The 27,106-nt window shown below is 39.4% G+C and overlaps 2 protein-coding genes across 6 annotated transcripts in view; one reads left to right on the top strand and one right to left on the bottom strand.

The window, feature by feature from the left end:
- The window catches only part of b3galt1b (UDP-Gal:betaGlcNAc beta 1,3-galactosyltransferase, polypeptide 1b), a 115,028-nt gene extending 97,105 nt beyond the window's left edge, over positions 1–17,923 (top strand). For 4 of the 5 annotated variants that reach the window (XM_072685756.1, XM_072685757.1, XM_072685759.1 and 1 more), the window contains 2 exons: positions 10,064–10,102; positions 11,389–17,923. In XM_072685756.1, coding sequence (XP_072541857.1) covers positions 11,627–12,619 — 993 coding nt within the window. In that variant the 5' untranslated portion in view covers positions 10,064–10,102; positions 11,389–11,626 and the 3' untranslated portion in view covers positions 12,620–17,923. Of the gene's footprint in view, positions 1–8,398; positions 8,480–10,063; positions 10,103–11,388 lie in introns of those variants that run through there. The other variant, XM_072685760.1, reaches the window with a different exon arrangement.
- Positions 16,423–27,106, bottom strand: part of stk39 (serine threonine kinase 39) — a 54,059-nt gene continuing 43,375 nt past the window's right edge. The window contains exons 16-18 of the mRNA XM_072685755.1: positions 27,028–27,096; positions 26,814–26,878; positions 16,423–19,320 (exon numbers count right to left, since the gene is read on the bottom strand). Coding sequence (XP_072541856.1) covers positions 19,246–19,320; positions 26,814–26,878; positions 27,028–27,096 — 209 coding nt within the window. The 3' untranslated portion in view covers positions 16,423–19,245. The remainder of the gene's footprint in view (positions 19,321–26,813; positions 26,879–27,027; positions 27,097–27,106) is intronic.

Below are 27,106 nucleotides of genomic sequence, written 5' to 3'. Positions count from 1 at the left end.
GGTTCCAAAACCAAAGACACGGTGACACTTTAAGCCGAGAAATCATGCGCCAGAAATAACAATTTGGTAAAACGTTAATAAGCCTGCTTAGAAATGGATACTGCCTCCATAACTAATTCCTACCGTATGCAGCTTTAATGCAGATTTTATGAGCTTGTTTTCCTCCTCCAGTTCAGTGTGATTTATCAAAACTTCTCCTTCAGCTTAATGTAACCTCAATCATTTAATTGTCTGATAGATTTTCTGCTCCTCACTTGCTGCTATAGCAAAAAAGCTCAATTTAATTCAGCCCTTAAGCTTCAAATATGTAAATGAATATTGTCTGCTAATGTTTAGGGTTTTGCTCAGAGCCTTGCAAATGAAACAAAAAAGCAGCCCTTCAGCTTTGTCTTAGGTAAGAGTTATTGATCATATTTTAAATGCAAACCATGCCGGCTCATTGCTGTGGTCTTTGATATTCTGAGAGCGATCTGACCTGTAGCACTTAATGGTAGCCCTGTGATGTGGAATGGTGAGCATGGTTTATGAGCTGCATAACACAGAAGACGTGTGGATAGAGGCCATGATTTCTGCATGTGGGGCTCTTATAGATCCAGCTATCGCTTTCATTTTTGGGGTTCGGGCAGAGCTGTTCTGCAAATAGCTCCCCACCGCTGTATGCTTTGTCCAAAGTCCCCCTAGAAACCTGCTCTCTCTGCTCCCGTCACGCCAGCCATTCTCCCTGCTTCAAATCCATTACTGCCGCCAGCAACAATACATCTCCCACACACTGTGTCCCTGCAGGAAGGGGCCGAGGTGGCCTGGAAAAACAGCTTATGTCATCAGGAATTTTACTGTCCGCAGATCGACTTTATGACTTTGAGATGAACTGCAGTTTCCTCTTGGTTCAGACAGGTCAGCTTGTGCTTTACTTCTGTGAAGGCTAACCCCAGCTATTACTAATAATGACTGCCAGGGGAGAGGTGGTGGTTGCAGGCTTCAGTCCTTTTCTCAGTCCTTTTGTCCTTCTTGTTTTCCTTTGATTCCAGATGCATATGTGTACAGTGGAGGCAGATCTAAGCTTTATGTTCCCTAAATGCCCAATATAGAGGGAAGAAGCGCATTAAGAAACCAAACCTCATGCTGTGCTTGGCTGGCTTCTTTATCTTCTGCCTTTCGCATCTATGTGATTTCAGAAAAAGTGGTTGTCACACCGCTTTCCACCAGCAATCATTCAATTATGTGTTATCGTTCAAAAACATAAAGTCTTGCACCATGCAGAGAAGTCTTATCACGGTTAGTTTTAATTAGAAATCTGGCGAGAAAGGGACACTGACAGGAAGGCTGTGTTCCTTTCTCCATGAAGACCTTCATGCATCATTAAACAGCAGTCAGGCAAAACCGAACCTTTCAAATTGAAACAGTAAACAGCTGAAAGGAGAGGATGACCCAACAACCCAGAAGACAAGCACTGGCTATGAAATTGACAATGTCTCCACTCTGTGTGAGAATTTTAATGTTAATTTTTTACTGTAATTACACTTTAATCAGTTGCATGTGGATATACACTCACCGAGCACATACTAGAAATTCACACTTGAATGCAGGATAGGGCCTTATTTTGCTCTCAAAACAGTATTAACTCTGTGTGACATGGATTTCACAAGATGTTGGTAACAATTCTGGTTCTAAGTCTATAAATATGTGACTTTGAATCAGATACAGTGATAGCGGTTAAACGAGGAACCGCAGTGTTCTGTTTTCCTCATTCAGAGCTGCTATAATCGGTAACTCGCAAATGTAATCTGATCTGCTCTCAGGAGCGGCTAATTAGTGAAATATTGGCCAAGCGCCAAGCTATTTTGGCTGAAAATACGCTAATACCAATCGATTTGTTTCATCTCTAGTCAGCAACAATACTCAAAAAGGCTGTGGCATTGACGCAATGATTGATTGGTATTAACAAGCCCAAAGCGTGCCAAGAAAACATCCCCCACATCATTTTCCTGGTCTTCAGCTGTCCAGTACCTACTGCACCCTCAGCCTTCTGTTCCTGGCGTACAGCAGTGGAACCTTTTTTTTTTCTTTTTCTTTTTTTTACAGCTTTTGTGCTCACCACAATTGTAAAGAGCGGTAATCTGAGTTGCCATAGTCTTTCTGTCCACTAGATCCAGTCTGGAAATTTTTTGTTGAACTCTCTCTACAAGACACGTCCATCTGCAGAACTGCTACTCACAGGATGTTGCTGCTGAGCAACTCTAGATAATGTTTTGCTGAACATTGCAAAAGATCATCAATTCTAGAAATGCTTAAACCAGCCCATATGCCACGTTCAAAATCACTGAGATTTTCCTCAGTTGTAATGGCACAGATCTGTCAGATTTAATGCATTGCATTAAATCTGCTGATTAGATAATTGCATGAATGAGTAGGTGTGCAGGTCATCCTAATAATAAATTGTGTGTGTGTGTGTGTGTGTGTGTGTGTGTGTATGTATGCAGTAAATCTGATATGTTCCATAAAAACAAAAAAAATCTGAGTTTATTTTATGAGTAAAGAGATACAAAAATAGTTATTTTACTTATTCAATCAGCTTTGGTCATTTCTGGAGAAATGTAGTTCCATAAATTCAAACCTGCATGTCTTAAATGTATTAATGTCTGTATCACTGAGGCATTTAAAAGCTCTGCTTCCAGACCCATATGAAGCTATAAATCAAACTGCTTGCGTTCTGATGTACAGAGGACAATATAATTGCTCTCTTTACTGAGTAGAGTGCAGAAAGCCTAACCTAGCAGCTATATGAAATGGTTGCCTCTGCTTTGATTAATAGGTGTTTTTACACTGCTCTTTCACTGCAGATTTGCCCCCCTGACTTCCCATGAATCATCATGTATTTTGTATCTTCTGGTTGTTTTATGTAATCATTTCAGTGTTTTTCCCCAAGTTTCAATAGATTACTTGTCTTCTCATTCATGAATATACATGGCTGTTATAGGTGATTGACCATGCATGCCGAATGGATGTCCCCTGCAGTAAAAGTTCAAATTAAAAGCGTATTTCTTGACCACAGCTCTGGCTTAGAAAAGTACCCACTGATGCAGAGGGCATTTTAAGATTGCTCATGAACCAAGCAGCAAAAGTGAAAAAGCTTTAAATGAAAACTCTATTTATTAGGCCTCGCATTGCGGTTAGTGCTATAGAGGTGGGAAAATGTGAAAACAGTTGCTATCCCAACAAATTCATGTATCTCCAAATTATAATAGGGAAATACCAATTTATTATTCGTTTTTTTTTTTGTAATTTGTTCATGCTTTATCTGTAGGTTTGTGAATAAATGCACTATTTATTGTGAAATAAAGAACACTGAATGTGAACTGAATATTAGACACTGAATATTACTGAAGCTCAGTGAGGCCAGTATATGGTCCCACAGAGAGTTTAAAGATTTGGGTAAATTGTGGTCATGAAGGGTCAGCAACAGTATTCAAATAGGCTGTAGCATTCAAGTGATGATGGATTGGTGTTAACGGGCCCAAAGTGTGCCAACAAACATTCTGCACACGTTTACACCATCTCCACCAGCTGTCCAGTTTTGGAGAGGGCAAAATATGGTCTAATTCACCCACAGAGAGTCTCAAGAGTCCACTGAATCCAACATCAGTGAGTAACACAGAAAATGAATGTCCAACAGCTGCTGGAAGTTTAAAAAAAATGGGTATGCTTATTTGAGTAGTGGAAGGGGTTATTCTGATCAGCCTGTTAAAGTTGATGTTTTTGCTGATGTTTTTTTCTGTTTTTTCTGCTTCACATTTTCATTTTCAGACAGGAGATTAAATGATGTGTGAACTAGCAAGGAAAATGTAGGTTTGTATACTTCTTTAACTGTGGGTAAAAGGTAAAATAACTGTAATAATAATAATATATTCACAGTAAAACTGGGCTTTGGAAAGCAGCTTGTTGATAGGGCTTGCTTTTTTTTATCTCTGCTGTAGCTGGATGTCTAAGCTGTCAGGTAGAGTATGCCTGTAAATAAATGTATCAATAGTTTGAATAGTTAATTGACTGATTTAGTGCTTCTCATAGCCGCCTATCCACAGTGCTACACTTCAGCAAATGCTAGTACTGTCCCAATATCTACTGGCATCCAACATGTCAACAAGTCACCTACACATATTACAGTGTTTACATCACTCCAGGTTTAGCATATTTACCTCCATAACCTGATATCTCTCAGCAGAGTTGGGCTGTAATATATGTATACCACAGTTTTAAAACTGTAAAATGTTGACAGTATCTTAAAATGAGGACGGTATTCCAAAATGTCAACATGTCTGATGTGTCACATTTCTATTCGGTACATTAAATTAAAGTTAAAGTACATTAAATGTACACTCAATAGGATTGGAGCTTACTGGTTGGTGATGTCATGCTGTGAAAACAGGAGAGGGGAGGTTGGGGGCAAGCCCACCCTCGAGTTTAGTGACATGCTGAGTTCGAAGGGAGAGCAAGTTTACTGCCTGTAAACACTAGAAAACACTCCTAAAGCCACTCACTCCACTTTTTCCTCTCAGAAATAAGCCTTTACCCTTTAAACGTGTGTGTGATTTGAGCCTCAGTTAGCTAAAACATGGTCCCAACCCCATGTCACAGAGGTTTAAAGGCTACACCACTATTGCAAGTTTTTTTTCTAGCAATCAGTCAATGGTTATCCAGTCAAAAATATGTAGCATCAATGAGTTTAAATATTTAGAATCTAGACTAAAGTAAAGTACTTTAAATAATTCTTTGAGCGATGCCACAGATGAACTCCATTTGGTTCTATAAAGAGCCATGGTGGTAATTGAGATGTGTTTGTATAAAGATCCTGCACACAATGTAAAAAAGTCTCTGACTTAATGGATAAATTGACATGCATGCCTTTTATGACAGCACTGATATATTGTATAGTTGTTGCCATGTTGAGAATATTAGGTCAGTTTACATGAGCAAATCGAAACCATGCATAGTTTTTTGACATTGTCCAATCGTCCTCAGCTTCTGAATTTATTTCAGGGTTCTGTTTTATAATTGCTCCTCAATGGCCATGTGCATGCTGGCAGGCAGAGCTGCACACCGTGTGGTGCGCTGGTTTGCCTGCCTAAGAGATGGATGGGTGTAATGGAGCAGCTTTGCTGTGGCTCCCTGCAGTTCTGCTCCATGCCACTGTAATTCTGTGCGAGGTTTAATGTCAATGCATGAATCTGCCAGTTGGTTTAGGCCTCTTTGCAAAGTTATGAATTAAAACATGAAATTCCACGTTAAAACATCAGACATGCCCCACTCAACTCATTGAATAATTTGATTTTAGTATCTCATAAGGAAACTGTATTTTAACACTTCTGGATGTTTTGGATTTGTCCAGTCTGTATAGCTATAGCCCTGGGGTTTCGGAAAGGACTGGACACAGCGATCAGAATCATTGACTTTTTTGATTGAAAGTACCCTTGGCTATAATACATATTATGCAGTTAAGTATGCCTGCCTGCTCTTTTCTATTCACTCGAGTACAACTGAATCTCTTTACTACAGTGTTTCCAAAGTTTCCAGCCACTTAAGCTGCGATTGGCTGAGAAGCAGATGTTGAAGAGCGGTCTTGTACAAGCACTTAAGTTAATAAAATCTGAATAGAAAGTGTGTTTGGCAGGCGATGTGGTATGGTGTGAACTGAGGTGTACTGCTGCAGTGACATGCTAGAATTACTGTGTAGGATAGTCAGAGAGAGGTGACGGAGCAGACAGAGAAGCATTACAGCTCACATGCCTGTCAGCCGTCCACTTGTTCAGCTGCAGCACTGAGCTCCTGTCAGTCTTACAAATGAGCACTGCATCTGTGGATGTATTTAACATGTTTTTCGGTTTATTATTTATGATGGGATTCTGTCAACAATTCTGGTTGCAGTACAGAGGTTAATCATAAATGTAAGCTTGCAGAGTATGTGCGTGGGTGTGTGGTTGTGCGTGCGTGTGTTCGCCGTCTTACAGTTTCCCTATTCTACAGTATGTCACAAAGTCTCAATCTGCTGGTATTGATTTTTTTTCTTGGGTTGCCAAATAAACAAAGCATGCATCAATCAGTTTAGAAGAAATATGACTTTTTAGACAATTTGAAATATGTAGGCCTCTCACTTTCCTTTCATAAATCTGAAATGAAAACTGAGAGGTTTCTTCCCCAAAGCCCAAAATGCATTGCTAATTGCGTGTAGAAGGTAATTGAAAATGTATGCAAATGGGTTTATTAGATGTAAGACAGAGATGATCCAGTTAATTACTGCTGGACAGAAGGATACGCTTAAAGATAAAGGTGCTATAAAGGGTTTTTTTAAGCAATGCCATAGAAGAATGACTTTTGGTTTCATAAAGAACAATGGTTATGATAGAGGTATGTGAATGGGAATTTATAAATAATAGGTGTGATAAAATGTATATATTGAATTATCACAATATTCTGTTTTGCAATGCTATATCAATTCTCATTAATATAGTATATATTTTATTGAATAGTTTACATGTAAAGATTGGTAGCAGACAGCAGTTCATATTGTGTTATGTTTTAACCCTGACCACTGGATAGCAGTTTCCAGATCCCATTGGTCTGATTGGATAAAAAGGACTTTAAGTTTGTATGCATATAATGGTGTTTTTATGCTAAGACAATTTTTCTAACATTTGATTAAAAAATGTCCTGCTCACAGTATTTCAGTATTCTGAATCTTAATCCCTGTAGCACCAGGTTCTTGCCAATACACAGCCTTAATAAGGACCCGTTACATCAAGTGAAGGTTCTTTAAATCTTTAAAGTGTGAGTAAACTGCTTGTAGCAATTGGATAAAATAAGTGATTTGTCCAATAAAAGCCATTTTATATGGATCTGGTTAGTGTGCCCCCTAGAGGTTGACATTTCAGTTCTGCTGTGTCTGTAAATCCACCTCAATTGATGATGAAATTTTCCATCTGTTTCATGGCGGTTGGCGACGACCTTCCAAATACGGATGCACTCACTGGTCGCCACGACAACGTCTGAAGCAGAAAAGCCTGGCTGCTTTCTACCCTGCCTGTGTCTCACTAGGCTCCTGCCTCCACATACAGACAGGAGGTCCACTGATATTGAGGGTGGATGTAAAAGTCTTTTAAAGGTTTTTCACACTCACACATGTCTATTACACAAACACATGGTTCTTTATGAAAACAAAAGTAGTTTTCCTATGGCATCGCTGAAAGAACCATTTGTAGCACCTTTATTTTGAAGAGTGGGAGTAAACAGTATGATCCCAATCCTGGGCAGCACAGTGGTGATCCAGCCCCAGTCGATACCTGAAGTCATGCATGTGGTGAGTGTGTTTAGCTTTGAATGTGCCTCTGGCTCAAACCAGCTTTAAAACAAAATCCATGCTGTGCTTATCTGTGATGGACAGTGGCTATCTGCTGCTGTTTCTTGTTGCAGCACAAGGCATTTGCCCTTTAGAAGTCTTTATCTGCTTCCACTGACAAAACTTTCTCCCTCAGTGTCTGATAAACAGGCTCTGATTGTAAAAAAAAAAAAAAAATAGTCTATAGGTCTTCTGTCGCTCTTATCGCCATACCATCATTTGTCTGTGCAAGCGTGTGTTAGTGTGTGCACGTTTGTGTGTGTGGGTGCACTTGCCTACAACCACAAATCACATAGTTGGCCAGCAGGCGATGTTATCTGGTTGCCTTCTGAAAGTTTCCTTTAAAGATAATGTATTTGGAGTTTGGTGGCTGCCCTCATGACATGCCTTAACTATGAGCATGCAGCAGGCCATGTAGCATAGAGTGTGATTTTATCACGTTTTCCTTCCTTATATACCCCCTCCTGTCTGCACACACACTCACACACATACACAAGTTTCCTCTACCCAGAAGGCATCTTCACAGCAAGTCCTTGCAGGGATTTACATCTTCTCTGCAGCACAGATTGCGAGATTTCAGCAACTTTATATATTTATGTAATTTTCATTCTCTGTTTGCACCTGTTAGAGCGTGAGTTTGCCTCTGTGTAAGTGTGTGTGTGTTCTGGCGAGGGAATAGCATTGCTTTGCTTCTTTGCACAGCAGATGGTCAACTGTGTTTTGTGCCTATTTTGGGGCTTAATAAAGATGAGGTTTATATGCAATATAATTCAAAGCTAATGGCATCCAAAGCTGTAAAGGAACACTGTTCAAGTGGATTTGTAGCAGTCTAAGGGAAAGTCTTTATGGGGGAGATTAATATTCTAATCTTCTGCAGAACGTTTGCTGTTTTTGCGGGAAATGACTCACAATGTCCACATGTGCAGAGCAGGTCTCTACAAGGCTCTGAATAGACCTAGTCTTGAACTGCTGCTTTCTTTTGCAGATTCTCCACCTTTTGAAAGGTTGGCTGAATGGAAATGACAGGCTACACTGTGGACTTCTCTTCTGCTAAGCTTTGTATGAGGAAGGAGTGCAGACCAAAAGAAGATGGTGTGAATTTTTAACGACCCTCGCTGTACAGTCCAACCCTTGGGCTGGAAGATAATTGAATATGTTGAATATCTATGATATATTCAAGACTATTGTTTTGAGGAATATATACTGTTAGATGCTTACATACATTTGGAGAATATTGTACAGTTTTGAATATATGTACAGTTATATGCTGTAAATGTATATGGTTACAGTTTTTATGCTTACAGTTCAGTTTCCTCAAGACTCCTAAGACTCCTGAAGCTGCTTTGTCCACTCTAAAACACTGCTATGGATAAGAGTGTCTTTTATAAATGAACTGAGAGTCAGTTGGGCGAAGATGTTGTACCACATACCCTCTTTTATTAGCTTAAACAGCATGCCTTGCTATACAAAAGAAATACAATTGGATGACAAGATGTCCTTGTGTCTGTTTATTGAAAAACGGGCATTGGTCATTTACAAATACAATCATCTGTGTACAATTTGTCTGAATTTAGTTTTTTTAGTATAGCTGTTTTAGTTGGAAATAAAACCTCTTTAAAGCAAATTCAAAACAAAATTCCATACATGTAAGGTTTATAAGAAAGCTTGAGGTTTGACATAGTTTATATGCAGTTGGGTATTTCTATTCACCATCGTGGGAATCATAAACTGATGCATGAAAAAGGAGGATATTTCACCACTTGGGGTTTTAAAAAAAGGAAGAAAAAAGGCCCACTTTGATAAGCAGTACAGGTTGTTTACTCATGTTTCAGCTCCTACTTACCAACACAGTGATGCATATACAGACACAATATTCTCAGTTTTACTGAGCAGCCCGCCTGATAGCATTATTTAATTCATTGCTGGCACAAACACTTTGTCACTGTCAGCATTGTTTAAAGCAGATGGGCTCCAAGGCTGCGGTGGCTTACTTAAGTAACCTTTGTATTCTCTCTCTTTTATGAACTGTCATAACCTTTTACTGTCACAGTGCACGTTTCAAAGTTTGGATTCTGAATTTTAAATAAGACAAAGTCCCTGTGGGTTGAGTAAGACCGACAGCATTTGAAACACTACTAATGTATCAAAACCAAGAGTGTAAAATCAGTACAGACAGTGCTGGCAAAATCAAAGCACACAGAGGATTGGTGACGAATGACGTGTTCATGTAGTGCCCTGCGAGACACTTCTTATTTCAGGATGTATTTGAAACTGAAGGTAACAAGTTTTGATTGGAAGTTTCTGGAGTTCAGTACTTGGTCAGATCAACATGCTTTAACTAGCAGTAGCAAAAATGGTTTCCTATTTGGGATCTAGGTGTTGGAACATAGCTGCAGGAATTCACATCATTTCACAGTTTATCTCAAAGGTGTTTTGCCACAAAGGTAGTTCTAAAGACTGTCATTGTATGTTGTTGCATTAGGTTTCCATTCTCTGAAATGAAGTTGTCCAGTCCAAACTATGAAAAAAAAACTACTTCAGCTCAGCAGCCCCATTCTGTAATTGTGTTGTTGCTCCTAGATGTTTCTTCTAAACAATAATAGCCCTTACAATGTCCAGATCTGCAATGGCAGAAATATGACAAACTTTGACTGAGGTGTTTGTACTTCTTTTCAGATGACATCTGTCCCCCTCTGAGAGGCTGATAAATAAATGGTAAGTAAATCTTAGAGAGAAACGTGTGTGTTTGAAAATATTTAAAATACTTAATGACCTTTGCATTTTTGTGTGATCTGAGCTCGTTTACACAGGTCAGTCATAACATTAGTACCTATTATTGAGTATATAGTACATAATATGTATATAATACATATTATATGCCTATTATTGAGTAGGTCCCCATTGTGCCGCCACAGCAGATCAGACTATTGTATAATAGTTAGTAAATAAGATAAGTAACTGAGAAACATGCTTAGATGTAAATGTAAGATGTAAAAATATATGTTTGAAACAAATTGAAACAAAAAGGCCTTGTGCCTTTTTAAGCTTTTAAAGCATGAGTTCTGTAGAGAAGTCACATATTCTTCAATTCCACTGGCATGTTGATGTTGCCATCCACCCCACTAGGACAAAATTGAGCCAATAAACTGGCTGCTGTGCAGATAGAGTACCCTTATCAAAAACACCACAGTATCAAGCCCCAAGATGTCTGAGTAGTCATAATACACTTGTTTTCACACAAGCTTCTAAACTGATGAATATAAAATCAAACCGCATTCAAATTACTCACTCAAATTCTTTAAGAAGGCTCTGTTCAGTCAGAAGTCTAATACTCCGAAATTGTCCAGAGATAATAGGCAGGTGTGTGGTGCTGCAGCACCACATGAAAATAAGTCTTCATGTAAATGAAGACTTATTTGCATTAAAAAGGCGGATGTTTCAAAGACAAGATTGTTTCCTTGCAAAAGAAAACTGTAAATTATGAAGTCAACTTCTTGAATTGTAAGACACAAACCCTTCTGATTTGCATGCATGGACTGATGACACTCAGTTCTTTAAAACCAAAGCAATCTTACAATCACAGCAACAGTGACACTTGCTGTACAAATCAGTTTTTCATCTAGTTTCCTTTTACACTCACTGTGTTGGGTATGTAAAGCATAGGTAGCAATTGTGTATGGTGACAAATTTACACTGTACTTTTGTCACCAAAACCAAATACACAGTGTATCTCTGAGGACTGTTTCTTGTGTTCAGTGTAATAATGGCTTCTGGCTGCCTTGTGTATAACTGTGTAAGCTACCCAGGCCACTTTTTTTTTTCTCTCCGCACCATTTCTCAACACACCTGTGCCCGATAATCAGCTCTCAACAGCTCCTGATTTGTTGGTTCAGGAGCAATGGGAGCTGAATTACACTTAGAAATATGGACTAAATGGCTCTCTGAGGACTGCCATGAGATGGTAGAGTTTAAAGCTCATGCATGCTGTTTTTGTTTTCCAGACTTCAATGGAACATGTAGAGGAGTCTCAGGAGGAAAGTCTGGAGCCCTACGACAATTTCTTGCTGTATCTGTGTAAAGAGGGAATAGCTCAGTTTCTCTCTCAAGCCGTCCATTTCTGACAATTAATGTCAAGCAGCACACAGATGCAGCCTTGTGCTGCTTTGCCTAAAGCACCGTCACTAATGGCTGGTATGCCACTTGAGTTTTACCTTCTTAAACACACATAAATGCTTCAGAATGCCTTCAAAAGTGTCATGCCTTTACGTGTTGACAGTTGTTTGCTGGGCAAGCGCCCTCTGGTATTTAAGCATATCCAGACCCACAACGTCGTACGTGGGACAGCTGTCTGCTCCTGCTCGGAAGGCCGTAAAAGTCCAGAAAACCAACACTACCACATTTAGCAACATCAGAACACGGCCATTAAACCCCCACGGATTCGATTTCATCATCAACGAGCCCAAAAAATGTGAGACCAACGTGCCCTTCCTAGTGATACTAATCAGCACAACCCATAAGGAGTTTGATGCTCGGCAGGCGATTCGAGAGACATGGGGTGACGAGAGCACGTTCAGTGACCTCCGCATCATCACACTCTTCCTCCTTGGCCGCAGCACTGACAGCGTCCTTAATCAGATGGTGGAGCAAGAGAGTCAGATTTTCCATGACATCGTAGTAGAGGACTTTGTGGACTCCTACCATAACCTGACCCTCAAGACCCTGATGGGAATGCGTTGGGTGGCCACCTTCTGCAACCAGGCGAAGTATGTGATGAAGACTGACAGCGATATCTTCGTAAACATGGACAACCTGGTCTACAAGTTGCTAAAGCCAGCCACCAAGCCCAGAAGGAGGTATTTCACAGGCTACGTCATAAATGGCTCACCTATTCGGGACATGCGCAGTAAGTGGTATATGCCCAGAGACCTGTACCCAGAGAGCAAATACCCGCCGTTCTGCTCTGGCACAGGCTACGTGTTCTCTGCAGACGTGGCCGAGTTGATCTATAAGACTTCCCTCCATACACGCCTGCTCCACTTAGAGGATGTTTACGTAGGGGTTTGCCTGAGGAAGCTTGGCATTCACCCATATCAGAACAGTGGCTTCAATCATTGGAAAATGGCCTACAGTCTCTGTAGATACCGTAGAGTCATCACCGTGCACCAGATCTCCCCTGAGGAGATGCATCGGATCTGGAACGACATGTCCAGCAAGAAACATCTCAAGTGTTAGTAATGCTCGAGAACTACTGTGTATCCTTGCCCTTTTTTATACGCAGGACGCAAAGGACACCACATGCAACAGTGTAACGTGGAGAGCACATGCAGTCTTCTCCTTAAGCCCTGAAAACAGCCTGTGACATTTACTCAACTCAAAATGCTCATGGTTTCATTAGACCCCCTTGAGCCATTGCTTGGAGTGGAGAATATCCTACTGCTGGCATGCAAATGTAAGGTGCACTGAAAAATAATACTGCGAGAGTGAGAGTGAGTGTTTTTGCCATGCCAGTCTAATTGCATCAAGGTAAGGTGCACCATGCTGTTTTAAAATACCTTAAATGCTAATTCATGCATAAACAGTTTTTATACTGTAGTAATTTGGCTCAGCTGCTCAGCAAAGGTGCTCTCTGAGTTGGATGAGACCAAACATGAATGTCCTTGAAAATTTCTTCTTTTTTTTTTTCTCCTTCTTTATTGCACATCGCTCTGTTGGATGTAATTATATAGAAGCGTTGATGGTGATCGGCACTAATGATGATAGTGTTAATATACTGTTAAAATATTCCAACAGATGCTTTTGTTTTGTGTGAAAGCGCCTCAGTTCTGTTTCTTTACATGTTGATGTGTAAAAAACAAAAAGCTTCTTTTCTGTAAACAAAAAAGACAAAGATGTATAACTCATTATTTATAACTATGACAAATTATTTTCTTACTTTCTGTAACTGATGGTTAACGTCTTTACTTCAAATCTAGCTGGCTCATATTTGTATTACTACTGCATAGACATATTATATATTTACTTACCACATAGTATGGAGTATCATATAGTGAGTATTGGCTGTATTTGGTAAAGGCACTGTAAATGCATTCCTTAAAAGAATGTTCCATCATGTAGTACATGTTACATATCAAGCTATACGCACTTCAACAAAGACGACTGGACGACGATGGAGACGTTATATTTTCTAGAACTTGTGGAGGCCAAAATTTAATTTTCATGTGTTTATTTTTTTATTTACTCAAACTCTATTAAGCAATTTGTGGCATTTAACTGTGAAAAGCATAGATAAAGGGGAAGCTGTCCCCACAGGAGGTTATTGTATTGTTGTATTATACTGTGGATTTTTTAAAAAACATAAAAGTACTCAAGCATATTGCAGTTTCTTTGAAGTGTTTATCTTTTTAATTATATTTTCATTCATTTACATTTAAGACCTAAGGACCTACTGGGTTTAACATGCACTCTGACTGCTTGAAAATGTGCTTTCCTTTTAACAGTTATTAATGCTCTCTTCATGGGCTCCCGCTAAGAATGAACACTTCTGCTCTCTGTCATTTGTCATTTTTAGGTATGTTTTACATAGCCTTTAGCTGAATATTTTTTTGTATCATACCTTCTTATGCAAAAGTTTGGGTTCCCCTGGTCAAATGACATATTTGGTTGATTTTCTAAGTGGAAATAAATGACTTAATCCTCTATCGAAAACAAACATCAATATAAATCTAATACAAAAATTTATATAAATATAAAATGTACCTTTTCTTGTTTTGTTTTTTTTAAATGTAACACATTTAATGTGCCATTACTCATACACACACCACATTTAATGTTTGGGTTTTATGTTTTGTTTTGTGTATATTAGTACCACTATCCTAATATTGAGTAGTTCCCACCGCTGTGCTGCCACAACAGATCTTGGCATTCAAGGCATGGACTCCACAAGACCTCTGCAGGTGTCCTGTGGTATCTGGCACCAAGACATTAGCAGCAGGTCCTTGAAGTCCTGTAAGTTGTGAGGTGGAGCCTCCATGGATCACATCAATGAGCCTTAGGTGCCCATGACACTGCCGCCGGTTCACCGGCTGTCCTTTCTTGGAGCACTCTTGGACCCATTTTCCCCACTTTTAACACTTTCATCACCTTAAAGAACTGACTGTTCACTTGCTGCCTAATATATCCACCTCTTGACCGATGCCACTGTAGATAAGGATAATCAATGTTTTTGCTTTACCTGATCAGCTGAAAGAAAACCGATTCCAGCTACAGGGGAGCTACAGAATTTATACGGTTGCCTTCCACTGTAGAATGACACTTGTGTTCATAATGTTCCATTATGCAGTCTTGGGTCAGAGATTATAAAAAAGTGGTATATGTGCCATACAATTGATCCACCTAACAGCTCACAGAAACCTGGTGGTTAGGCCACTCCTCATGTTCACAGTCAGTGATGTCTTTTGGCCTACCAGGAGGCTCACAACGTTTACAAAATTGGTCCCACCCATTGGAAATCAAAATGTGACTGATTCCGCTGTCACAGTGATGCTGCTGGTTAAGTGGATGCACAAGGCCTTGAGTCAAGCTTTGCAAAAGCTGATGGCAGTGGCATTCCCATTTAATGATTTAATAGGAAGAAAAAAAACACACATGAGAGCTGGAGCAGGCCCCTCCGATTTACCTCATCTCCACCCTGAGGGATTCACCAGCCACTAACTTTGCCAAGTAGTGTCATTTGGCAGAGGTGTAGCCATCAGTAGCTGTGCCAGACACTGCCATTGCCCAGTTCCATCATGACCAATGACAAATTAGTTTGGTCTTTGGTATTGTCAGCTTGGGGCATTATGAGGTGCAGTGATGGAGACTGTGGTTGTTTTATGGGATGATGGATTTTTGTCTTTCTAAAATGATACTTCCTGAGAATCCTGTTTTCATAATGCTTTATAAGTGCATTTAATAAGGTCGTATCAGGCATGCATGATACCTTGTAATACCTGACAAAAGTAGATTTAAGGAGATGCATAACATTTTATAAAATATTATAGAAATGCTCCAAAATGACTAAAATCTTATTACACTGACTTTCATTGAAAGTCAAGAAGGTTTTTCCATATGACATATGTTGACATTCTGGAGATGCTAGCTTTTTTTCCATGACACTCAATCACACGAACACACTTTTCTGCTGAATGTAAGAATTCGGTGTTTTACTGGATTGTCAGATCCAGGGATGCAACATCAGGATTAAAATACACTCATAGAGTTATTTTTTATTGTTTATTATGTTATTATATGTTATTATTATTATTATATGTAATGCTCTTTCTATGGCCACAGCAAAGTTTGAAAGTAGCCCAAAAGCTAATTATAGCCCAATTATCTTTATTTTGTATTATTATTATAATTATTATTATTAGTGGTAGTAGTAGTAGCAGTAGTAGTAGTAGTAGTTGTTGTTGTTATTGTAGAGAGTGTAGCGCACACTACACTCACTACAATCACAAGTAGCTGTTTGTGGTGGAAGTGGCTATACCTGACAAATGGATGCACCTAGATGTAAACACTGGTCTGTTGTGATACAAAAAATAGCATGAACCTTGTATCCAGAACCTTTTAGTGTGTTATAATGCACTATAACATTTGAACAGATATTAGATTACATAAAAAAAAAACCTGGCATTATAAAGCCATACATTTGTTTTATGAGCATTCTGCTAATAAAGTGTTTTATAATGCAAAGCATTATGAATACAGAGTTCATTGGACATAATCAGTAGATCAGAATATGATGTGATTAAATGGCTAATAAGATGTACTATACCATTACAGTATGTTTTGCCATACTGTATGTATGTGATTACTGTTTTTTATTTTATTTTACAATGCCCTGGACTAGTGTATACACATTAAGTGGCACCTGCCTATGAAGTTCCATGGACGATTTCATGTACCATGTAAGTAATCCTATACATGTCTTAAATTTGGTTGCTTTGTGTTAAAGGCTGGAACAGCTGTTAAGAATGTGAGGTATAGATAAGAAATACGAGCGGACACAATCATTCTTTACTGTCTGGACAGTGCAACTCTGATATTTAAGACAATATATTCAAGACAATAATGTTCATTTGACTGAATTTGCCCAACAGCCTGGCTGGCCAGGACCTCTTAAAATGTGCTTTAGAAAGAACAGGAATGATGGTGACAAATGTATGCTCATCATTATCATTTAATGCTGTAACTGATTTATTATCAATTTCTTATAGCGAAGGAAGACCTTTAAATCTATAAATGTCTTTGGGAAAAGGCACAATGACAATGATACTGAATTCCAGGACCCGGCCATCCAGTCTGTTAATAATAGCAGTTCTTTATTGGTGGCTGTTTTGCTGAAGTTTTTTTTTCTGATTTTGCTGATTACAGAAAAGGAACAGTGCTATTTTACAGAGATGGAACCCACACTTCATGTAGAAAACACAAACTCTAAATACTTACTTTAAGCTAGTGCTATTTTCAACCTCATCTGTCTGTTAAGTACATAAGAGACAGATGCATTATGGAATTTAAACAACCATAATGCAAAGTAGTGCAGTGTGATGACAGGGCTACTTTTATAACCAGCAGCAGGCTATTCTCTGCTTTATAGATTATATACTCCACATACAGTCAAGTCCATGAATACAGTGATCTGTACACCACTTCAATTGATTCAGTGACAAAGTTCTTGGACAAACTAAGATATTTATAAGGATTATTATGACATTAATATTTGGCTGCAAATCCTTTGAATCTTTGTACCTTCAGTTTCTTTGTCTCTTTGGTTGCTGTCACCGTATGTTTTGGGTCATTATCCATCTGTACTATGAATACTATACTGTGTTAGTGTTCAGCGTGAATGTCCCTAACACAAAAATGAGAGCTGCTGTGCGATTGACTGTACAAACAGATACAGCAGAAATTCTGAGCTATCCTTTTACAGACTGCTGAAAGCTAAAGAGAAGAGAAACGAATGGATTGCTGCAATCCGCAGAAACGACTGGGATCCAGGCACTGAAATGTGTGGGAGTTTACCAAGTGGTGAAGTCATGCTCTCAAAACAGGTGGGGGGGGGGGTATGATTTTAGCAACAGGCTAAGTTCAAGTAAAAGAGAAAGTTAGAAAACCTGGTTGAGCGAGGCTACTAATGTGCCTGAAAACAGTGGAAAACAAAACCTCTAGACAGTTGGGATTTGAGCCTCAGTTAGCTGGACAGTCCTGGCTACACACCCCTGTCCATGGACCGTTGGTTATTTAGTCATTTGGATGGATCATTGTCGAGTCTAACTGACTTTTAACTTCAGCAGAAAATGACTTGTTTCATTCCCCTCAATGCATACCCTTTATAGACACCAGTCACAAAGTTGAACTGGCAGTCACACATGTCCATGCCATAACAGTGCTTCCAACATGTTTGACAGATAATGTGGTATGCTTCAGATTATGAACCCTTTCATTGCTTCTCTATAATGATCGATGAATGATCTGTGAAAATCGAGGGACTGTAAAAACGTCTGTCTGTAATTCCCAAATGGTTAATAGAATATTTTTGTTAACTTTACCTCTTGAATTAAAGCTGAAAATCAACTCAATCCTGATTGCTTTATTTCAAATCCATTGAGGTTGTGTACAGAAGCAGAATTATACAAATTGCGTCACTGTCTAAATACTCATGGACCGACTGCATGTCTGTGTATTTATAAACAAAAGCTCTATAGGCTAGATCTGGATGATTCTCTAAGGGCGAAGCACTAGAATCACAGGTGCAGGTACATTGCACTGCTCAAAGTCAAAGTGCATTACAGCTTTGTATTTTCAACATTAGCCATTAACCAGTGAAAATACTAATAAACAAATGTATCGAACAGATAGCAATTCTGCTTAAAGCTGCTTTAATAACATAAAGCAGCCTCCGCTTTATACAGCTTCGGCTTCTTACCTATGTTCTTAGGCACGGATTAATGAACAAGGCACCTCTAGCATTTAAGCATCAACACTGTCCCGAAAAATGAAGCAGTACATTTGCACATGGCAGCATTCACTTCCCGCCTCATACTTCCAGTGGGAAAAAAATGGTTCCATTAACTCTTGTTGGATTACATACTTCTTATATGTACAGTACAGTTCACTTGTATTAAAACAACATTCATTATGGAATAATGAAAATGTGCTTTTCCCCATAAATAAATCTATTACAGGAAGAAGGAACTCTTCTATTAATAGAATTAACACAATCTTTAAGTTTCATGGTATTAATGTGCGCACCAAAAAGCTAATCTTCAACAGGAATAAGAAATAAAAGGCATTCTCTTTTTCAATAAATAATAATAGTAATAATAATAAAAGCTTTGCTGAAAGCATAGGTAACACAACAATAATAATTACAATGATAGAAACTCTAATTCTCTTTTTTTTATCACTAGCTATTGCCACCTGAGAGCATCAAGAGTTAGCAGGGCTGAGTTCTGCTCTGTACTTGGGGAAGTGTGTAATGGAATGTTGTTGAGGGGCATTGCAGAAACAGCATTTAGGCCAGTGGAGGCTGAGGGAGTGCAGGTGTGTGCGCCTGAGGGATTGGGGAGGTTGTGGTGGTGGCGGTGGGGTGTGGGGATTTGTGTCTGGGAAAATTGAGCAATGCTAACTTTATTGAGAAGGTGGAAGGTGATTGTGAGGAGGAGAGAGGCGAGTGAGAGGAGGTGGAGCTGGGAGTGTGTAGGAGTAGCATGGAGGTTGTTACTAAACCCTCAGTCTACTCTTCCTGCGCCATTCAGTCTCATACAGGGTCTCCTTCCTCCTCCTCTTCCTCATCCTTATCCACCACAGACAGGCCATCAGGTAACACTCAGCTGGGCAAAGCCAATCAGCTTCACCTCATCTGGAATCTCTGTACTGTCGCAGCCGGATGCCTGGACACAAAAATAAGATTCCACTATCAACATTGTTCCTTAAACATCCAAGATAAGGTTAAGAAGGCAGCCATAAAACATAATGATTACTTCTCAGGTAGAGAAAAACATTTTCAGATTCTGCAGCTACTGATTTATGTGCTTTTATTTTCCGTAAAATAGATTTGTTGATTAATGGATTAGATCCCATTCCTAAATTAATATTAAAATATTCCTAAACTTCTCTTCCATGAGAAGGCAAAATGTTCTTACCTCTGAATGGAAGTCAATGTAAAATAAGACTTTAGTCCAAGTAATTTTCACCCAGAATTATTTACACAGTGTACAGAGCAGCTACAAGGTTCAAACCATGGAGAAACAGACAAATATGAAGATACATGGTTTTAACTGGACAGCAGTGATTTAAAGCACCTTTGTAATAACACAACCAACACAAATAATAGACCCTGTGTCAACTTGTGTCGACAGCATGTGCTTTACGTGGAGGTTTGGGAGGAGAAATATGCCTGAAGCCCCTCCTCCTTCCAGTCTAACATTTCAATGAATTCCATCTCTCTGTTGTTCACAATCTTCCCTCTACCACAAAGCTCCAGCCCAAAGCCCCCCCCTTACAGTCTCCTCTTATATTATCACATGCTGATTGCATAGCTGAAACTCACACAGCAATTTGGAAAAAGAAAATGATCCAATCATTATTTAGGCAATGCCTGTTGTTTAGCCTTCAGTGAGTGCTGAAAATCTACCCTGGGTATTAAGGAACAGAACACAAGTTATATATTAAACGCTTTTCAGGATTTTCAATTTCTTCACTGAATTCAGAATAATGTGACCTGGCTTGTGTTAACAGGATGTGTTATAAGACAAGTCACTATTACAGTCAATTTATTCTGCTGGTCCTGTTAAAAAAAGTACTTGATTAATCATCTAAATAATTGATAGATTACTTGATTACTATTGTTATTAACAGTGGCAGCCCTCATTTAGCATAGTGGATGACGCCAGGAGAAGAGTTAGCCAAGTGCAGAAGTGCATCACTCCTGCTTCTCAAATCCAAGGACAGTGTCTGTTGTGGGTAAGTTTAATTCGGAGACCTTGTGGTTGTTTTATAGGCCTGACTGCATTGCACACTGCATACTAAATATGCACTGAGGTGTGATTGAAATGGTGCGATATGATGTGGATGAATGTGTGCGTGTGTGCATGTGTGCATGTGTGCGTGTTTGTATGCAGGTCTCTGTTGAGATGTTCAAGGTGTTAGATCCATTCATTCTGGCACATCTGAGCACCTCGTGGTTCCCACAGGGGGAGTATGACCCACGCACATCTATTTTCAGACCACTCTCCTGACCGGGGGAAAAAGCTGCACTGCGGATTCCCTCTCTTACCAGATGCAAACTTGAAGCTTGCCTCTTTGGGCTCCAGATGTGATGAGTTTACAACAAAGAGACTGGAGGGTTTACGATTTCTGTGAGTGTAAATATAGTTGTGGAAGTGAACAGTTTCTGCTGTTCTAATGAATTAAATGCAGCTCATACATTCAGTTTATCTGTAAGTTGCTATGGGTAAGAACACCTGCTAAAGGATAAAATAATGCAATTTAGTGCAAGTTCACACACACACACACACACACACACACACACACACACACACACACACACACACACACACACACACACACACACACACACACACACACACACACACACACACACACACACACAGGAGGCTGCGAGCCAAAGCTTTCACAAAGCTAACACACCGTTTTGCAGTGTGCTTCTGTTCTGTGCTCTGATCAAGGGGATAAGCTCAGTGGAACCAGCCAGAACCCACAATATTCTGCCATACTGATGTCAGCAGTACTTTTACATTTATTTATATTTTCAAAGCAGACTTGGCATGAGTAAAGAACGTAAAACATGCTGCAAGATCGATTAGTTGGAGACAAACAGCATTACATGGAGCCAAAAAGACAAGGAAAGAGGATACTGGAGAAGACGAGAGGTGAGGTAAAGCAGTAGAAAATGAAGAGTTATGAGAGCAGAATATGCACCAACATCGCATGTGCGCCTTCATCTCCCTTGTTTACAAACCATTTGTGCAGTGGAGGATTAGCCAAAATAGTGCTAGTTTTGGCATTGCTTACAGGATTTGTTTACTCAGAAATGTACAGTTACTCTTACACTACATTGAAGAGCAGAGGCATCAGAATGTGCTAGGGAGGTCACTGCTATATCCAGCACTCCCACGACACAGACCTCACCGCAAACATTGCCTGTTTTGGACAAGACCCACTCCGGACCTCTAGTTGGTGGGACAAAAAAACATGCACACTAAAGGGCAGACAATGGTAATGAGAACGCCTGACAGTGTTGTCAAAAAAAGTTACCAGCACACTCCACTATTTAGCAGAAGAGAGGAGATTATGCCTTTTGATTGTCGAGTCAGGTGGTTCCAAAAATAGTAAGGCAAGAGTGTGAAGCAATCACAAAAAAAGGAAAGGAAAAAGTAGTAGAGCTAGCCAGGGGGTGTTTTACTTCGATATATGTGTGTGTACAGTTGCGTTTTTGGTAAAAGTAGACAATATCCACCACCTTATAGTCACCTGATAGGAGTGTTCCCAAAAGTCTCCATCTCTGCCCGTCCACAATAACACACTTCCAGCAGGGTTTCTAAATATCTCAGTTTTAACCTAATGGTAGTGTGGAAGGCAATGCAGCTTAATGGTAGCCTAATGGTAGTGTGGACGGCAGGCGTAATTGTAGCAATAATAATGTGGTAGTGTGGACGCAGCAGCCATTACAGAGTCCGTAATAAAAAAATAAAAAAAAAACATCTTAACTCTGAAAACTTTAGTTTATATTTTAGTCCACATTACAATTAAAATCAGAACTGAATTTAAAGACTACACACTAAAAGACTATACAATAGCACTCGTAACCAGTTTGTTATTGTCCTAACTCCAGATAAATGAACAAATGAAGCCAAATAAAAAAAAAATATGAGTATTACAAAAGTGTCCTCAATACTGTCCTGCCTTTAGAATTACCCTAATGTTTGTTTTAAATGTCTGTTTCTATTGTTTTTGGCAATTGTGACAGGTTCACTAGCATTAACTACCATATGGCAGTAAATCTATTCCTACTAAACTGCAAGATAGTGAGGGGTATTTTGTGGGGTTTTTATTATTATTTGTTTTTATAATGCCAGACACATACCTCTCATCTGTGTGTGTTAATGTTGATGAAACTTGCCAAATAAAATCAAGTGACAGTGAATAATGAGGCGAGTGAGCTGAACATGTAGCTGTTTATTAAGTGAAACAGCACAGCAGACAAACTTGTGAACTTGGGGAAACTGAAAGGTGCTCTGAGGGTGCACTGTTTAGAACAATGGGAGCTGTTTAACATATTGTATAACTTCTTATTTTGATTAGGTATTTACATATAACTTATATAAACATGTGTATCATCAGTCGCGTGGTAATAGAAATGCTGATTGTGCATTGCTTGACTGTGTTGTTGTGAATTTCTTACGTTGTGTTAGGCTAAGATGTTGTAAGATAAAATTTAATTCCCAAATTAAGATACATATTTAATTCTGTTAATATGAATGTTTAATTAAAGATTAAACATAACTAATTAAACAAGAATAAACATAGCATGCATCTGTGGTTTGTATAAACAGTGAAGCAGGTGGATTCTGGCTGTTTAGGGACTGATACTTATATATAGAGAGATATATATATAAACTTGAGAAAGACAGAGAGAAAACAAATCATAAAAAAAAATTCAGATTCATTTAAGATTTTATAATAAACCGTATGCAGCCTAAACAACAAAAAGAAGCAATATTTGTAGGAGGAGAGCGAGAGAAACTGGAGAAGCAAATCCACTAATGGAATTCTACTCTGATGTCCGGGTCATCTCTGTCCCTGGAAAGCGTGTGCAGCTGTATGTAAAGTAAAATCAGAGTGTCTCTGGGCAGCAAGAGGGTCTTATCACAGCTAGCACACACACTCAGAGGCTGGAGAGGGCCTGAGAGGTGATCGATCTCTCCCGCTCTCTCTCCGACACCCTGTCTCAGACAGCTGGAGAAGCAGCTCTGGGCCAGACAGCTTCCAGCAATTTATAGCAGGGCTGGGTAGAGGGTGTGAGCATGCATGCATGTGTGCGTGTGTGTGTGCGCACGTGCGTGTGTGTGTGTGCGCATGTTTTTATAAAGGCTGAAAGGCTAGTGATGAAAAACGTATCTGGGGTGATGCTTTCCTTCTGACTCCACTCAGCCTGTGAGGCAGCTGTGGCCTACAGAGCGGCCTAACTATAAAACTGGTCACACAGCCACCGGTCACATAAATCCTCCCTGTGAAAAGTTCAGAATTACACACAGAGAGAAGGAGGAAAGAGGAATTTATTGTTTTCCTGCTCTGTGTGTTTGTATGTGTGTGCACCTGCACAACCGCGAGCCCAATTTCTCTCAGCTCGATATACAGTGGTACATATCTGTTTCAGTTTCACACTGTGTAGGGGGGTGGTGTTAACAAGAGATATCAAACAGCCAAGCTGGCTAGCACAACTGCTCCCTCGCCGCTCTTTGCTGAAACTGTAACTGCTAGCTGTTTTTGCTTCACCAATGAAACATTCGACGCGGTTTTCTCTGGAGAACGTGCCAAGTAGATATCAAACAATAGACTTTCCTTTCTCGAATGCCAACCCTTTATCCTAAACTACACCCTTAAACACAGAAGATGCCACAAAGCATTCTTTGGATCATTGCCAGGAAAGAAGCTATTTTGGCTACCTAAAGGACCTTTTACTGAATGCTTCTCCTACATTTGTAAATGAGACGTGTGATTCCGAAGAACCTCCACATAATGTAATGTGGGGTGTTTGCAGTTTGACTTTAGGCAACAATGCAGCCAAATAGCAGCGTGACAGCAAATATTACTTACACACTAGAAAGTCTGGTAAAATGATGCAAACCCAATGAATTCAATATGATTATACATTGCCGCTAGAAAGAAGGTTGTGATTCCTTTGCGATTTTCTGTATTTCTACAGATATTCAACCTGAAACTAGATAAAGAGAACCTAATTAAACTAACTTGGGTCTTTACTGGCAAAGTCTGGTCTTCACCATACAAGTTTATGGAAGTGTATCTGAAGTGTACCTGAAATCTGTAGGGGCTCAAAATAAGAAGAGACTTCTCTAAAACCACCAGGCTGGAAAAGGTTACAAAATAACTTCTAAAGAGTTTGGTCTCCACCAATCTACAATAAGGCAGATGATACACAACTGAAGAAATTCAGGACCAATGATATACAGGTACATTATATTACAGGGTAACATCTAAGGATCTACATGCCTTTCTTCCATCAAGTAATTTTAAATGTTCATATTTTCAACATCAGGCAAACAGTGAACAAGAACGGTGTGCATGGCAAACAAGCAAAAATGAGCCACTCTGTCAGTCTAAAAGCCCACATAGATAAAAAGTCTATTGGACTATGTTTACTATGTACTATGTTTGGAGAAAATCAAAACACTGCATTCCAAGAACCTCAACCCATCTCAACAGTATGAGGGTGGAAGTATTATTTGGAGCTGCTTTGCTACCTCTGGTCCACGAAGCTTGCCATATTTTTTGGAAATATGAAGTTTGGATTTTACCAAAACATCTACAGGAGAATGTCAAGGTATTTGTCTGTAAACTTAAATGCAGCAAGACACTGACCCTAAACACACAAGTAGGTCTACAAATGCATGGGCTAATTCAACATTTAAGAACGTTACCCAGACCAGAAAAGAGCATTTCACGCAAGAAAGTCCACCACCTTACGTAAACATTTTTAACCCCCACTGCAAATTAGGTTCATTAGCAAATTTTACAATTTTTCTGCCATTTGCAATAAATGAAGACATGGACAACTTAAATAGCCCAACACAGCCAATTACAAGTGCCTTCTCCAAATTCAACACAAACTGACACTTCTAATGACGACTGCAGTCTAAATTATTCAACCCCTACATGATAAATGTCTGCAGTTCTAGATGGAGCACCGTTTTGCTGTTATGACCTGCTGCAAATGTGATGCATAGTCAAACATCAGCTTCTGGCAGTGTTCCTGAGGAATCTTAGCCCATTCCTCAGTGGCCTCCGGTTCACTAATATTCTTGGGTTTGCATGCTGCAACTGCCTTCTTAAAATCCCACCAAAGATTTTCTATGGGGTTTAAGTCAGGCGACTTGCTCATGCTAGGATCAAATGAAAACCTGCAGCCACACCGGCCCTTTGAGGGCAAGACCGGACACCTCTATTACAAAGACTATATGCCAATTAATTAAAGGTTCTCATCAGAACCTTTGGTTAACGTCAAGAACCATTTAGGCACCTTTCTTTTGAAAAGTGCAGGTGTAATGTTGTGTGTTTGAACAAAGTACTCCTGAATCGATTAGCCTTGATCTGCCACTTCTATTAGGGTGAACTGAGGGAGCAAACATGCAGCTGCTGAAGAGACATTTCACCACAGAGGATCAGAGCAGGGTGAGCAGCACACTAATGCACAGATGTTGTTTACCTCCACTGCAACACTCCATCTAAAGGAGTGATTAAAAACTGCCCGGGCCATATTGCAATATCCACTGGGATCTGTGTGAAGTATTTAACGTCTCTCCCACTCCTGTGGTGGAAGGCTCTGCATTGACATGCATTACATGGTCCTGTGCATATCGTACTGAACATACATCACATCAGCTCTGGATTTATGACAGGCCGGAAGAATAGCATCATAAGGCAGAAAAATTTCATCCTCTTAAAAAGGACTTATAGCGTCATCTGTCTACAGTCTCAGCCAGTAATTTTCTGTAAAAAAAAACTCCATGATGAAAGGATGAGTGTATATCACTGATATTCTTAGTGCTAGTCTTCTGTTTGCACTTTGCAAGGCACAGCATGATTCCCTCTAATGCGTTCCTTTTAACTGATGTCTGTTTAATTAGAAAGGCTGTCAAAGCATTAATCTGAGCATGGACATATACATAACTAACAAAATCAGGCTATGCTATTAGATACTCTTGCTGTCTAAAGGGACACTTGATGAATTTGAATAAATCAGCACCGTAAAAATACACAATAATTATGGAAAATAATAGTTTTTTGATGATTGCAATTTATCTAAAAATAATCATAGTATGGATAATAGTAGTTAAGGAATTTCAAATATATACTAGAGCATCTCAAAAAATGTATCCCCTCTTTCACAATCTTCATCCAAAACACTATAGGCTGAAGGTATGGTCCAAACTATCAACATGTTTGTAAAGGCAGACTGTACGGCTAGTCGCTTGGTTTTATATACATGTGACAATGGAACTAAATGAAACACCTAAATTTCATTAAAAATGCATCCCAAGACTTTTGTCCATATAGTGTATCTATACAAAACTGACGTAAAATTTTTATGTCGACATTGGCATTTTCCCATTGGACTACTCACCAGCTTAAAGGTCAACACTTTATAGGTAACTGGGTCTTCTACAATCTTCTGAAGGTTAGCAGCAACTGCAAGATATTTGTGTAACAAATTTGTTGTACATATAAAGCAATCATGGACAATCCTACAAGAGGCTTACATGACATGCACTAGATGGCATACTGAAAATGGGCTATATTCTATTTGAAATGCACTGAAGGTCAGAGTGTGACATTACCAACTACAACATCATGTCCATTGACCAGACCAGCAGAAAACAGCTCCTGAGAAACACCGTCAGCAGTATCTATAAAGAG

Source organism: Salminus brasiliensis, chromosome 8 (genome assembly GCF_030463535.1).
Source record: "Salminus brasiliensis chromosome 8, fSalBra1.hap2, whole genome shotgun sequence".
In the NCBI taxonomy this organism is placed as follows: Eukaryota; Metazoa; Chordata; class Actinopteri; order Characiformes; family Bryconidae; genus Salminus; species Salminus brasiliensis.
This window is presented reverse-complemented; position numbering and strand designations above follow the sequence as displayed.